The following is a 15,935-nucleotide window of genomic DNA, read 5'->3' on the forward strand; positions in this document are numbered from 1 at the left end:
AAGAACCCTCCTTCCCATTCACAAGATACCAGCCCAAAACAACCACATAACTATGGGGTCACTGCCCCTTATTTCTCTTCAGCTGCAAACAAACTGCACTCAGGGTGACTATTTCTGACCCTGGCTCTGCAGCTGAACCCACAACCAGATCAGAATCATCATCACAGAATCATGGAATGGTTTGGATGGGAAGGAATCTTAAAGCTCATCTCATTGCAGCCCCTGCCATGGTTGCTCCAAGCCCTGTCCAGCCTGGCCTTGGACACATCCAGGGATCTGGGGGCAGCCACAGCTTCTCTGGGCACCCTGTGCCAGGGCCTGCCCAGCCTCAGAGCCAAGAATCCCTTCCTAACATCTCATCCAAACCTACAGCTCATCACCCTGACTGCACTGAAGAGCTCTTGTCACAGCAGAGCAGGTGCTGAGCACCCAAAGCATTCTCTTGTTTCCCTGGTTTTACAGCACGATCTCAATGAGGAGATGAAACACCTCCAGGAAACAGAGTGACAGATTCATGAATAACCTCCCTAGCTCTCAAGTTCTGTCCTTAGAGTTACTGGCAGTAGAGTTCTTGAGAAAGAAAGTCCATGCAGAGATTCATACTAAGATGTCCAGCATCCATGTAAATCACAGAATTCAAATGCAGATTTGTGTTTCCATCTACTCTGGCAGACAACCACAGAACCACTGAGCTTGGAAAAGACCTCCAAGGTGATCAAGTCCAATCTGTGACCAATCTCCACCTTGTCCCCAGCCCAGAGCACTGAGTGCCACCTCCAGTCCTTCCTTGGACACCTCCAGGGATGGGCACTCCAACCCTCCCTGGGCAGTTCCCATCCCTGACCCCCCTTTCCATGGGGAAATTCCTGCTGCTGTCCGACCTGAGTCTGCCCTGGCCCAGCCTGAGGAGCTGGACTCAATGATCTTTGTGGGTCCCTTCCAACTCAGGATATTCCATGATTCCATCCTCACAGAGTCCAAGGCAATGTAGAGAGGGCAGCATTTTCCCTCCTGTTCATAAAACGTTCATTTTATACCATCAGGTAGAAACCATCAATCTAATAATTACTGACCTACTTAAAGCCAGCCACAGCCACCTTTTCCTGCAAAGTTAAGGTTCAGATAAGAGAAGAAGCCTCTGAAAAAGCACAAAAAAGACATGGGCAGCTGTTTTAAGCCTCCTAATAGTCAGCAACTGCAGACAGTAAAAGGAAACAGCAAAAAGCAGTTTGCATCACTGACCACCTTCAGCTGTGTTCATCCACCTCAAAACAACTTGAGGAATCATGAAATATTTACAGTCAATTTGTATCAACTGTTCAGTCTCCTCATTATTAAACACAATTTGATCTTGAGATATTTCACTGTTAAATGTGAAAGAGGAGATAGAAAAAGGCATGCAAGGTCCCATCCTCTGGAAAAACTTATAGCTAATATCAGGTTGGGGCATATTTTAATAGGGCTGGCTAGGCAGAAGCAGCACATTCCCACTGGTTTCTGCAAGGAGAACAAAGAGCACTGCTCAGATTTCTGTTGCATCTCCCCGACTAAACAAGTTAACCATAAATCAGAAATTGTAGCAGCAGGGCAGGTACAGTTACACAAGAGTTACACCCTATTCCCACTCTCCCAAGGGGGAAGCTGAGGATAACTCAGCCAGTTCACAACCAGCTCCCTGTTTGCAACCCATCTCACATCCACACCATCCCAGCTTCCTCAAGTTTTTCAGGACCTCAAATGGTGAGCATTTCTCCAGCTCCTTAAGGATGAGCTCAGAGAGGAGCAGAATTCCCCCATTTAACACCCAGCTTCCAGCACCAGCTCAGCGTGGCTAAACCTGGAGTAAAGCAACAGGAGCCAGGAGAAAGTGCTGGCACCAGGGAGGGAATTCTCCAATTCCAAGGAGGAAGAGCAGCAGCCCAGGGCACTCACATTCTCTCCACAGCCACATTGTTTTTTTCTAGGTGATGTTAAAGCACAACATCACTTGGTAACACCTCAAGGACTCGGTGTTGGAATTTATTTGTGCATATTTAAACAGGGCTGAATGGAGAGAGAGATTGTTTTTTCCACTTGCTTCATCCAACTCCTGGTTTAAGCCAACTGCTTCCTCTAAAAGTAACAGAATTACCCAGTTAAGAACAACAACAACAAAAACAATCTTAAGGAAATCTGCATCACTTCACACAAAATGCACATTCAGAGACTGTGAAGGCAAAGTCACCTTTGTGTTCCCTCTCACTACTCTGTACTTAGCAACCAAGATTCTTCAACACAGAATCTATAAAAATGTGCTTTTCAAAGAGACAACCCTTCAGTGAGCTCAGAAGAAAAGAAAAATCAAATGATCCTGGCTGCCTTATTCCTGGCAGGAAAAATGGCAGGATGGATTCTCCGTCCATCTTAGATTGACATAAATAGTGCTGGAGTTCCTCAGCTCCATAAATCCTGCAGCTCAGAAAGAAGACTCTCAAAAACCTTCCTGCCTGCCTGATTTTATCTTTTTTTCTTGCTTGTCTTATTTTGGGGGAACTTGGATATGATTTACAGTGTGTCCTTTCCAACCCAGGGTCGCTGCATCATTTGAATCAGGGAAGCTGCAAGTAGTGAAGTATCTGAAAAGAAGCTTTTTTCTGGTTTGAATTATATCCTTCTACATCCTGTGTGAAATATTCTTTCCAGCTATATTTTATCCACATGGAGGTCTCAGCTGAATGAAGAGGCTCTCCCATGCCTTGTTCTTTCCCCCTTACTACAGGAGATTAGGAACAAGATAGGAAGGGAAGAAGAAGAAAAATATGAAGCTGAAAATATCTCAATTTTACAAAGCAGAGGTATTTAAAGAAACATGAAATGGGAAGGGAATTAGTATTCAGGGGAAGACTGTGCACAGATTTCTGTCTCAGTCTGGAATTCAACACTCAACTTAGTGAAATCTCTACTGAGCCCTGAGAAACAGCTTTATTTAGGGTATTATTCCAATCCAGGGGTTTTCACAGCTTTTAGGTATTCCCCACCTTTCCCAAGAGCAGGTTAACACATCATCCACTCACCCTCAAAGGCTGCAGCCTCTCACAAGCACCCTCTGAGCTGGTGCTTAGGTTGAACTTTCAAGAGGGTTAAAATCAGGCACAGACACTTTGACTCCCTAATTTGTAGCGGGCTGAGAGCAATTAAGCAGTCACATATCTAATGCCTTATTACATCTTAAAACGCTCCTGTCAGGTCTAACTGCTGGCAACTGAATGAAAGAACAGCAAGTCAATGACGGTGAACCCTGACACCAGGATCAATACCCGAGGGATACAGAGTGACAGAAAATGACAACATTTCTTAGAGCTTAACACCAGCAACTCCAAACGTTTGCCATCACATTCTTCTAAACAAAACCCAGTCTCACCAAGATGCTTTGGACACTGGACAGCTACTCCTCCTTTCCAACTTTTTCCAGGGGGAGCTTTCAAACAGATGCTTTTATCTAGAGATGCTTTTATTCCCCTTCCTAAATCACCGGTTTTCCACGCAGCTGGCAGGACTGTTCCCCCAGCAGATGCTCTGAGAAGCAATCAGGGAGGGCTTATATTGCTGCTGGTGATCTGCTCGTCAACCCCTTCTCATTTAAATGTCACAAGCTCGTAAAAACTCCATCCATCCTCTCCCTGTGCCCCCAGCTGACCATCCCCACCATCAACCAAATGCCTGCCTCTGCAGCTGCCATTCAGCACTGTGCTAAAGCACGGTTTAAAATGAGAGCCGAAGACAGAGCCCGGTGCCATTCCAGCGCACAAAAAGCGGGACACCCACCTTATGGCAGCCAGGATAGGTTGCCATGGTGTTAAGGGTAGAGGTGCTGGGATTCTTGCTGGTGCTGGCCATGAGGCTCTGGATCTGGGTGAGCTCCTGCCTCAGCACCTGCTTCTGGTGGAAGCTGAACGCCGGGTGGTTGGATGCCATGGTGAAGAGCAACAGGAACTCATCCCCCGTGCGGCCCTCATTGAGCTGCAGCCCGTAGTTGTTGATGACCGAGTCGATGTGGGTGAGGGTGCGGAACAGGACCCCGGCGGCCTCCCGGTGGGCAGAGCCGAGCAGGGCGAGGGACACCAGGAGTTTGCTGCGCACCACCTCGTCCGTCAGGTTGGTGAGGCTGCCCAGGTCGGCGGGGTTGTTGGCCTTGATCTCGGAGTCGCGCAGGGAGTGATAATCCTTGCGGGCCAGGTCCTCCAGGCAGGCGCCCAGGAAGCGCAGCTCCAGCGGGATGCACAGGTCCAGGAGGCCGCACAGGAACTCCACGCGCTGCGGGGAGGGCAGCTCGGAGAACCAGCGGTACACGCCGTCCCGCTGCAGCCGCGGGCACCGCTTCTCCACCATGGTGCCCCGCGCCGCGCACGCCCCGGCCGGGGCTCGCACACCCGGCCTGGGGCAGCCCCGGGCGGGCAGGGCCGGGCCGGGCCCCGCTGAGGGCGGCGCAGGCCCGAGCGCTGAGGCGCGGCCTGGCCGCGGGGTCCCCGCCCGCCGGCGGCCCCGAGGAGGCCGCTGCGCTCCCGTTCCTCCCTCACGGGGCGGCTCCTCCGTCCCTCCGGCGGGCGCCCGGTGCCTCCATCCCCCGGCCCCGCCGGGGCCGCCCCGCCGCCGCGACCGCGGGAAATAATCCCTCCCGGGCGGAGGGGCACGGAGCGGCGCGCACACCCCGCCGGCCGCTGCGCGCAGGCGGAGGGATCCCGCGGTGAGGAGGCTCGGCCGCGAGCGGAGCGGGAGGAACAGGGAGCGACGGGCGCCTTCACTCCCGGCCTGACCCCGCGGCGGGACACGCCCCCCACGCCGCTGATTGGCCGAGCCGCCAGCTCGCCCATGGCGATTGGCTGCGGCCGCTTCTCCCTGCCCCCTTCCGCGCTCTCCGGAGCGGGGTCTCGGGGGCTTGTCAATCCTCCCAGTTTAGCCCCGCCCCTGGCGCTAATTGGTCAAAGTGTCCTTAAATAGGAGAGGGGCGGGAAGGGAGCCTATTGTGTGTGGCTGCCCGCGGGGGCGGAGGGGCTGCGGCTGCGGCCGCCTCTGCCCCGGGGGGCTCTGAGGGGCGCTGACCTCGCTCCGGGCACGGCTGTGCTCCGCCCTGCTCCCGCTGACCCCGCAGAGCTGTCGGGTTTGGGCCCGGGGCTCCTGTCCTCCCCGCAGGCTGGAGAGGAGCCTCGGGGTGCAGCCTGACAGCCCAGATCGTGTGTTTGCACCTTCCTCCATTCTGTCCTTCATGGCCGGTGCATTTTGAGTCTGTCCCCCGGCTCCGAGTGCTGCCTGTGCTGTTTGCTGCCCACAATGTGGGCAGTTTTCCTGCCTTTACAGTCCAAGCGCCTCATTCCAGCCACGAGGAGCCCGTGGAGTAGCAGCGGGAATGGCTGCGATGCTCTCCTTGCTCAGGCGTTGTTTTGAGGCTGACAAAGAGCCCCGGGGATGCCGCCCGAGCTGGTGATGCCAAAACCCTGATAAAGCTTTTGGCAGCGGCGCTTGCCTGAGCCGCCACCAGCCCAACCCGCAGCCAGTTTGGCACCTGACTCCAGATTGTCTTTAAATACAGTGTGGAAACAAAAGAGACACCAAAGACCTCTCAAAATGATCATTTTTTTGGCCCCCACATTCCCATTCTCCATTCTAAACCATTATTCTGGCTGACAGCAGCGTAGCAATGCACATTTTCTAGCAGGGTTGTGGCTGCAGGTTTGCACGGATGGCATTGGGAGGACACAATTTCTGCTTTTCGTGGTGTTTTTCCATGGGACTCGGCTGTTTGGCTGTGGTAGCCCAGTAGCCAGACTGCGCATCGGCTGGATAAATGACACGGGTGAAGATCTTTAACTGGGACAAGCCAGGAATAACATTTTAAATGCAGCCCCAGGCAGGCAGCGAATGAATCCAGGCTTGGTTTTTATGTGATGGTAATCTTGGAAGATGGACCGTGGGTTTTATTTTCACAAGTGCAACGTTGCTGCGCCGCAGATAAACAAAAGACCCAACATTGGTGCTTTTAAAGGCAAAATTGCATTTTGTCTCGAGTTGATCTTTATGGGATGTGCAGATGCCCAAATGTGGGCTCTCACATGAGTTGTGTGACCACTCGTGCTGGTATCACAAGCAAGAGAAAGTCTGGTTCCTCTGGGTGATGGTTTATTGGAAATCTCATTATGCACCTTGCTAAGACGAACTGCTGCACCACAAACATTCCAAACGCCGGTAGTTTATCCTTTTTTATTTCCCTGTGGAATATCGTGGGCCATCCACCGCGTTTATTGGAGCCCCAGTGAAATGCAGGAGTCAGCAGGCAGAGAACGCTGGCTGGGGCTGCATAATGTCATATATTGTAAAGAGACACAGCCCTGCTTCTGGGGCAGGCTCCTGCTGTGAGAGGGTCCTTGACAGCCCCAGAGCCTCTCTGTGTCCTTTCCTTGCAGAGATCCCTCATGGAGTGCAAACCATATGTGCTTCCCTTTCCTGCCGTGCCCGGCATTGTCCGTGGGAGGAAGGGATGTGTGGAAAACAGAGGAAGTGCTCTCACTCCCTTAGGAAAGGTCTGCCTTGAGTTCTAGCCCAGGGCAGGCCACTGGCATGGGCATGATGAGTTCTTTGGTGGCCTTTCTGCTTATGTTATGTTTTTATCCATCCTGAAAGCACGGCCTTTACCCACTAATCCATCCTGAAAGCACCACCCTGTGCTCAAAGTCAGGTTTCTGTAGCAAGGTGAAGAAGGTTGAAACTTTCTGCTTGGGAACCGGGTCTAAGACTGAGTCTAAATAAATGTTTGAATGAGAATTTTGTTGCAAAAGAGTGATTCTGTAGTTCACAGACAGAATTTTTTTGTGTTTGATGCCAGATAGCAAAACAACGCCTAACCTGAAGTATAATAGATGAACTGGGAACCTTTTCTCTGATTAGAAGTAGCTTTGGGTGAAGCCTGAGGAAACCAAAAGGGGCATGATGTAATTCTGTCACCAAGAATTCCTGGCTGTCCAGGGGCAGAGCCAGGAACTGCTTTCAGGGAGATAAATCAACTGAGTAAGAGCTCGAGTTACCACCTGTCCAGGCAGTGGGCTGGGAGTGAAGGTCGTTCTGGGGTGCCTGAGCTGCCCTGCTCCTCCTGCAAGCACAGGACACCCAACTGGCTCCTCATTTCATCCCCAATCATCCCCTTTCCTGCCTGTTCTCTCTGACAATTCTCTTCGTGCATGCTTGGCACAGCTGGGGAAGATTCCTTGCTGGAGTAATCAGCAAGCAATAACTAATATTCCTCTTTTTGTATTTTCAGAGCATGCAGAGGCTGTTGTTGGATGTTGCAGTCAGCTGAGGACTGAGAGAGGGTCCAGCCCTTCAACCCCTCAGACTTCCCTGCTGTTGTAAGATCTGAATTCTCCTGTTTGGATTTCCTCAATCCTGTTAAACTTGGAGCTTGGTTTAAGTACTTCTTTCCCTCCAAGCAGCACCTCAGAGCCATTGTAGCCAAATCCTTTATCACAGGATTGATTTATCACATCCTAATTATCACAGATAATTCCTTCCTGTGAGTTTGACTCCATGCAACACAGAATGGCCAAAAGCCTATGAAAATTAACTGAAATAATTCAGTGTGAGGCAGGTGACTGAGTCCACTGTGAGGGGAGATTATTCACTTCTGTGTCCATCCACAGAGACAATGGGAATGAGAATCTCTACCCTGGAAAATGAGGAGATTTATTTGGGAGGCTGCTGGATAAAAGACCAGTTGAGTTACCCAGATCCATCAAGTGCCCAGTGCTCCCAGCCCACAGAACTCCTCCACAGGGACCTTCTCAGAGCTTTCTCCCATCACATTTAGGAGACTTTGGGAGGCTGTTCAACACTTGCAAAATCCTCTGCCCATTTAATGGCGGGTTTGACATTTTAAACCTCCTAAATGTGGCTTAAATCTTAGCACTCCTGCCAGAAATCCAGCCTGGAAAGCCCAAACCTTCTGCCCAGATGACTCTCGGAGCCAGAGGTGGACCCACTGCTGTGCGGGGAATGAGTCAGCTGGGATGGGCAGCCTTTCCTCCAGTGCCAAAGCAGCTTTTCCTCCTTTGGGGACTGAATTGCCCTCCCAGGATGATCCAATCTGAAAGCCCACTCTGTACATGGATGAGCATAAAACCTGACAGAGCAACTGAGTGTTCAAAGTGGGATCTCGGTGCTTTTCCCCCCGCAGCTGCCGGCTCCTTTGGAGACACTCCTCGCCCTATCGCACCTCCCAAATTTCCCGATGCTGACCATCCCCTGCCTGTCCCCTCATCCCATCCTGGCTGTTTTGTTCCAAACCTCCCTCCTCATGGCCGTTCTGCCCTGGCAGCTCTCCCAACCCGCCCCGAAATCCTGGGATCCTGCGGCTCCTCCCTGTCCTTTCCAGCCGGGATGCGGTGAGCGGCAGGAGCAGCAGCCTTGCGTGTCTGCGCTCCGGCCCACGGAAGGGGAAGATAAATATTGCCCTTGCATGTTCTCTCAACTACTTCTGAGCCCACGGGTTATTTCCTGTCGGCTTTCACGCAGATGCTGGAATTGGAGCTCTCGGGCTTGAAAAAACAAACAAACCCCAGCTTTGAAGCGTAGAGAAAAATATCACGTGGGCTTTGGGAAGAGAGGGGGAAAAAAAAATACCCAACCCAAAAAGCGGCCAGCTGTCGGGTCTGCAGCATCCCTCGGAGTTTGATTTTCAAGGATGAAGCCGGGTTTGGTTTGGGCGGGGTGGGGAAGGTGTCCTTGCTGTGACAGCGGATGGATTGAAGGCTGCCAGGGCTGAGCTGTGCCTGCGAGTGTCACTGCCCTCTGCCGATGGCTCCGGCACGCACACAGCTGCCTGGAAATACGGATTTTCCAGGGGTTTTTCCAGCTGGAGGCATAAAAGAGAGGCTCGCCTCTCCCTCAGCGAAGATCCCCACTCAATCACGCTCTGCTTTATCTGCCACCTTTCAGAATTCAAAGCCTGAGCATCCCTTGGCCCGTGTGTCCCCCGTGTCCCTTCCAGCAGAGCTGGCACGTGTCTCCCTGGCCCCAGAAGCCAGGATGCCCTTCTGGCTTTGCGTGGTTCCCTGGGGGACTTCCTTCAGAGAGAAAATCCCTGTGGGATTTCCTTCAGAGCGAAAATCCACAGTGCCTGGCTGCCAAAGCCAGTGCCCAGCTCCCTTCCCTTGCTCCTCATCTGCTGCCACAGGAGCTCCCCTGGGTTTCCCTGGGTTCCCTGTCCCTGCCCCTCCTGCCTGCAAGGACAGGGATGTCTCAGCCCTGCCCCATCACAGGCCAGCGATTTCCTTTGCATTCCTGTTTGGAATATTCCCTTACTTAAATCTTACCCCACCAAAGCCACACTTTGGGTGACTTCACCAGATTTGGGATGTGCACAGCCCAGCATGGAGTTGTCCTCTGTGATCCACAGGCTGATTCCAGCCCTCGTCCATTGCACAATGTCAATTTAGTCCTTGCTGAGGTCAAAACACTTCAGAGCTGGAAAGGAAAATCTGGAAGTATTTACTTGATTATGCCAGTGCCATTCCTCGGGGTGTTTTCACATCCTATCCCTTCTCTCACTGCCTTGGGTCAGTATTCCAATAACCAGCTAGATCCTTTTAAAGTGCTGGAGGAGAAAGGATGAGGAAGAAAGGGAAAGTGCCCAAGTATGTGCTGAATGTGGGTGTGAAGTTCAGTGTTTCTTTGCAACATTTGAGATTCTTGCTGCAGTTGGTTATAGAAAATCAGCTTGGGTAGAAATGAAACAATGGTTTGGGTTGGAAAGGACCTTAAAATCCATCCCATTCCACCCCCTGCCCAGGGGGCTCCAGCTTGACCTTGGGAACTTCCAGGGATCCAGGGGGAAGCCACAGCTGCTCTGGGCACCCTGTGCCAGGGCCTGCCCACCCTCCCAGGGAACAATTCCTTCCCAATATCCCATCTGTCCCTGCCCTCTGGCAGTGGGAAGCCATTCCCCCATTTCATGTCCCTGTCCAAAGTCCTTCTGGAGCTCCTTCAGGCCCTGGAAGGGGCTCTGAGCTCTCCCTGGATCCTTCTCTCCAGACTGAGCAGCCCCAGCTCTCCCAGCCCACCTTTGTAGAGCTGATATCACCTGTCCCAGCTGCAGGTCCCACACTTGAACCCTTCTGTGCAAATTCCCAATATTTACATGTTGGGATGCACGCTGGAATCACACACTGGGGATGATTTCCTGAAGAAACCCACAAATAGCTCCTGAATGACAACCAAAATGAGAAAATTGGGATTGGTTCACAGGCAAGTCATGAATAGAAAAAGAGATGAAATTAGCTGAATGAACTGTTCATTATGCATTATTCATCCAGCTGTACTAATTAGTGCCTTAAGGACTGTTCCTGTTCCCACTGCAGCCAACTCTGAAACTCCTTTTGATTTCAGTGGGAGCAGGACAGAGCCCTCAGAGAATGGGCCTGGTGCCTGCTCCCTCTGCAATGCCTCATGTTTTCTTTTCCTTTTACTATTTCTTACTGATTCCAATCTTTTGTGGCTTCTATTAAAAAAGCTTCTGAGGTGTCCTGCGTGGTGATCAGTTAATCACAGGGACAGAAATGTTCCCTCAGTCCCACGGCGTGTCCTGTGCCTGATGTGTTCTCTGAAGGGAAAGGTTTTTCATGTCTCTTGCTTTGCTTTTATCCAGAGGAGGAGAGAAGCTTGAAAACCTTTTAGAAAACACAATCCATCCGGAAATGTCACCAGGGCAGGAGGTGCTGAATTAAATGTTTGCACTCTGAGCCCAGAAATTGCAGTTGGGCTTTTTTTTTTTTTTTTTTTTTTTTTTTTTTTATTTCTTCTGTATATGGATAATATTTGTGCTGGTTCTTTCCCACCAAAAACTCCTACAGCTCTGAGTGTGGCAGTGTTAGAAAAAAGCCCCAAACTGGTGCCTGTGTCACACCAACAGCAGTTCCCCACCAGACCACTTGCTGGGGGCCAGAATAACGTGGTTTATATCTCACTTTTCTCCCCAAGGACAAACCAACACCTTCAGGAGAAACAAACCCTGGTTTTGGTGTGGCTCAGCACGTTGTTCTGCTCCCTGCTTTATCCTGGCTTGCAAAACCAATTCCTTTGGAGAGGCACCACAGCAGATCACCATCCACAGAGTTTTCCAGCTGGTGCTGAGGCTGGAGAGGATCCCAGTGGATGCTCAGATCCCAGCTGGACTTGAAGGCATCACATCTCAATGAATATTCCCCTCCTGCTGCAGAGTCCTCTGCCCCCCAGCCCAAGGCAGAGGTGTCTCCACTCAGGACTGTGTAGGGAAGGTCTGGCCAGAGAACAGCTTCCCTTTTCCACGTTTTGCTGGGTTTTGCCTGTCCATCTTGCACCAGCCACCTTTTCCCTCCCAGTTCTTGTGTCCACTGGGAAGGAGCAGCAGCAGGGCAGCCCCACGGTGCTGCTGGTGGGTTCCTGCCCAGCCTGCCCCGAGCTGGAGCTGCTGTGGGATTCCTTCCCAGCACTAAATTCACTAAAATTCCCTCCTGGAGAGAGAGAGCAGAGGATGTACCAGCAGCTCAGCCTGGAGGAATCTCCACAACCCCACTCTTTGGGCTCCTCTCCACAGACTGCCTAAAATGGGTATAAAGGAGCCTCGGCGTGGAATTTATTTTCTTCCTGAGACCATCCTTAAAATAACAAACACCAGCAAACTGGTGACATGCAGTGCATCTGTTTGAATAGCATGGACCTTCTGTTTGTGAGAGAGGAAACTCCAAATAACTCTTTGATTTGTGTTTCCTTTCTTCTCCTTCCTCATCTCCTCCTCCTCACTACTGTGTACAAATCTGTTCTGCCAGCTCCAAGCCACCAGTCCCCCCTCCCCTGATGAGCTGGTTTTTATGCCATGTGATGGTTATTTAATTTCCTCTTTTGCTTCCAACACGGCCAATATTTATCTTCCCTCGTGGGATTGTGCCTTTGTTTACACGCTGATGTCAAGGGGGAAGGCCAGCACTTCTCTGGGGCCAGCAGACCGAATTCCTGCCCTCTGACTGCATCCCGAGGAATAGCAGCTTCCCTCCCGGGTCAGAGCAGCGATTAGGATTAAAAGATGTGTTTAAAGTTAGCACATGGAGACATCCTTTTCCCGAAGAGGGATGGAGTGGCTGCTGTGGCAGCCAGGGGTCGGGCTGTGCTAAGACCCGGCTCTGTGTTACCGTCTGCTTGCTTCCCCACAGCAGCAGGGCTGGGAAAACAACACCTAATTGCCATTTCCCCCTTCTTTTTTTAAGACAGTGCAGCGTTTCGGCACACAAAAGGGAGATTGTAAAGCACCACTCCCAAAAATCCGACCGAAATCAATCTGACTCCCAGAAAAGGCAGGACCCTACCAGGAGCAGCTTTCCTTTGTTCAGAGCTGCTCTCTAAACCGAGTTAGGAACCATCTTTTCCTCATTAAATTTGTTTCCTTCCAGCCCTGAGCCTTTCCCTTCATTACCACATGCAATTTTATATTTTTTTAAAGCCCTCATAGCTAATATCACAACTATAGATCTTGGGGTTATTTATAGCCCCAAACTCCGCAGAGAGCTGTGTGTCTTGTTGCTGTGGAAACTGGGATTCTAAAAGTAAAAGGGTTTTGAAGGGATTTGAGAAGGGACCTGCTGAATTTCGGGACTGGCTTTCCCTTCCAGGGGTCAGTGTTCCACCATGCCTTAAACTCACAGGTAAAATTCACCTGAGGGGCTCAGGTAACCCTCAGGGGACACCGGGGAATTCTGATCCTTTGTTTTTTATGGTCTGGCGCATCACAGCCTGGTTTTTGCTCTCTGTGTGAGACAAAGGATGCACAGGTGGCCTTGGGAGTGTCAAGCTCTCCGGTGTCACCAATGGCACATTTGCCAGGCTCTGGGCAGTTTTTCTTTCTTCTTTAGCTTTTGTTGGCTTTTGGCAGCCTTTTCCCAGGGGAAATGCCACTGGAACCTCCTGCCCACTGCAGCCAATCCTTGAATCATGGAGTGGTTGGGGTTGGAAAGGACCTTGAAATTCATCCCATTCCCATCCCTGCCGTGGCAGGGACACCTTCCACTAGCCCAGGCTGCTCCACCCTGGCCTTGGGCACTGCCAGGGATCCAGGGGCAGCCACAGCTGCTCTGGGCACCTGTGCCAGGGCCTGCCCACCCTCACAGGGAGGAATTCCTTCCCAGGATCCCATCTAACCCTGCTTTCTCCCGTTTTGAAGCCATTCCCTGTGTCCTGATGAAGAGCCCCTCTCCGAGGTCTCCGAGCTCCTCTCCACAGCTTTGAGCCTGGCATGGAGCAGCATTTGCTGGAAATTGGATTCGCCTGTATTGAACAGTTATTTAAATGATTTTATTTGTCTCTGGGTGTAGAGTGTAAAGGACGAGGGTGAGATTGATGGGCTGGGTCCTGCTTCCTACCCTGCTCCTCCTGTGGCAGCTCAGCAAGGGGCAGACTCTCCCCTGGCAGAAATTCCATGTTTTGTCTGGGCAGGGATCTCACTGAGCCACCCATGGAAAATCCAGTTCTTTCCCCTGATCCACCCAGGGATCCCCAGACTGGATCCCAGCTCCTGCCGTGTCCTGCCCCCTTTGCCTGGCTGAGAGATGTTTGAGGCTGACAGGAACCCTGGGCTTGGCACCACCCCGGCTTTGTCTGAGCCTCTAAATGTCAGGTGTCCCCCCCAGCTGGGGACAAATCCTTGGAGAGCTTCCCTGGCTGTGGGTGTCACTTTCTAGCTTTAAAAACACCTTATAATTCAACCAGGAATTCTGTTTACAAACAGCTCCAGAGCCGAGTCCGACCTGAGATCTGAGCAACTTCCAGGACGCCAAACTTGGGAAAACATCCTAGAAAATTCCACCCTATCAATGCAGCCGAGGGAGAGGAGGGGGAGAGGGAAGGACAGGCAATGTAGCATGAGTAAGTAACCTTGTGCCTTAAATTCACAAACAAAGCCCAAATGTCAGCGCTGATGAGCTCTTCCCTTGCATTTCCATAAGCAAAGCAGCAATCCCTGGGCGTGCTGGGTTCCCGGAGCACCAGGCAGCCTCTCCTTCCCCAAGAGCAGCCCTGACATTTGTTCTGCACATCCTCCAGGTCCTTCCTGGCTCGCCGTGGATCGTGCCTGGCTCGGAGTTATTCCTGTGATACTGGATTAAAAATAGCAAGGCAGGAGCCAAGAGTCGCAGCCCGAGACGGTGATTCAGTGACGGAGCTTTTCCATTAGAGGGTGCCAGGAACCTACTGTTGCTACAGAGCCCAGGAATCGTGGAAAACACAACTCTGTGCCGTGTGTTTCGGGGCTGGGCAAATCCATCCTCATTTTTGGACCCAGTTCTTGCCCTGCCCATTCTAAAGGAGAACTGTGGAATGACACAATGCTCCGAGTTGGGAGGGACACAGAAGGACCATCAAGTCCAGCCCTTGGATTTGCAACAGGGTCTTTCCAAGAATCCCACCATGTGCCTGGAAGCAAACTTCACTGGGGGTATTTTGCAGGCAGAGATGTGTTTTCAAGAAGTGGATGTGGAGATCTCAACATTCCCAAGGAATTCTGGGCACTGTTTGGATGTCAATAGGAAATCCTCTTTTAAAGAAAACAAGATTTATCCACAAAAAAAAGTGGTGGTTCTGCTGGGAAGCAATAGTTTGTATGGCTGTTCCTGGGTGTGCTCAAGGTGTAGTGGTGAGGACAGTAAAGGATGGACCCCATTCTTTTACTCCAAGTCTGCCAAAAATCCCCCAACATCAGCAAACAGCCCAGCTGATAAATGGATTTTCTTCTCCATCCCAGAGGAGCCCCTTTGGAGGAGCAGAATATCCTCAGGTCTGGGCTGCTTGCAGCAGGCACAGCAGATTTTAAAGTGTCCTGCTCGGTTTTGAAGCTTTGGAAAAACAAAGTTCTGTAATTTGTGGCAGGGTTGGTGAAACTATTGGGATCAGTCACAGAATCACTGAAACCACAAATGACAAGTCAGTCATAGAATCACTGAAATCACAAATCATAGAAATGGTTTGGGTTGGAAGGGGCTTCAAAGCTCACCTAATTCACCCCCTGCCATGGCAGGGACACCTTCCACTGTCCCAGGCTGCTCCAAGCCCTGTCCAGCCTGGCCTTGGGCACTGCCAGGGATCCAGGGGCAGCCCCAGCTGCTCTGGGCACCTGTGCCAGGACCTCAGCACCCTCACAGGGAGGAACTCCTTCCCAATATCCCGCCCATCCCTGCCCTCTGGCAGTGGGAGCCACTCCCCGTGTCCTGTCCCTCCCAGCAGTGTGGACAGTGGTTCCCTTGAGCAGCAGCTGCAGGGGACACTGCTGCTGGCACAGGGGGAAAATGAGCTGAATCCTTGGATGGTGAGATATCTGTGTCCCTGCCCTGCCTCTGGGCACATCCATCCTTGTGCATCCCCTTCCCCACCTGCCTGTCCAGCATGGGATCTTTAGGAGCACGTGGATTTCTGCTTGGGGAAGGGACAGGAACCTCCCTGGGATGGGTGTCTGAAAGCCACAGGTGCCAGCAGTGAGGGAGGGGAAGGGAACATGGCTAGATCCCAAAGGCCAGCTCTGCCTGACTCTGCAGCACATCCTGACAGCTTTTCCTGTGGATTTCAGCCAAGGTGGCTCAGCTTTGGAGCCGTCTGCTCCTGTCCCAGGTGCCAGTGGGGGATCCAGAGCAGATGGGACCGAGGGCTGACCCTCAGCCACACCAGCAGGACTGATCTCACTCTCCTGACTGGGAGTTCAGGGCAAAGCAGGAGCAGCAGTGTCCTGACCAGGTGGGTGAGGGCTGTGTCCTGCACACAGCCACCTCTTTCCCTGCTTTTTTGAGGAATCTGGCGCTTCTGAACCCAAAAGTCAGCATCATTTGTTGGCAATGATTTTTGGCTGACAGACAGAAAACCAGGGATGGTAAAGGAGCAAGAGGCTTGTCTGGGACAGC

The 15,935-nt window shown here is 51.8% G+C and overlaps 1 protein-coding gene across 1 annotated transcript in view; it reads right to left on the bottom strand.

The window, feature by feature from the left end:
* Positions 1 to 4,447, bottom strand: part of ZCCHC14 (zinc finger CCHC-type containing 14) — a 49,615-nt gene extending 45,168 nt beyond the window's left edge. Inside the window, exon 1 of the mRNA XM_059857489.1 lies at positions 3,805 to 4,447. Coding sequence (XP_059713472.1) covers positions 3,805 to 4,368 — 564 coding nt within the window. The 5' untranslated portion in view covers positions 4,369 to 4,447. The remainder of the gene's footprint in view (positions 1 to 3,804) is intronic.
* Between the last annotated feature and the right edge of the window lie 11,488 nt (positions 4,448 to 15,935).

This window comes from Haemorhous mexicanus, chromosome 12, assembly GCF_027477595.1.
Source record: "Haemorhous mexicanus isolate bHaeMex1 chromosome 12, bHaeMex1.pri, whole genome shotgun sequence".
Classification (NCBI taxonomy): Eukaryota; Metazoa; Chordata; class Aves; order Passeriformes; family Fringillidae; genus Haemorhous; species Haemorhous mexicanus.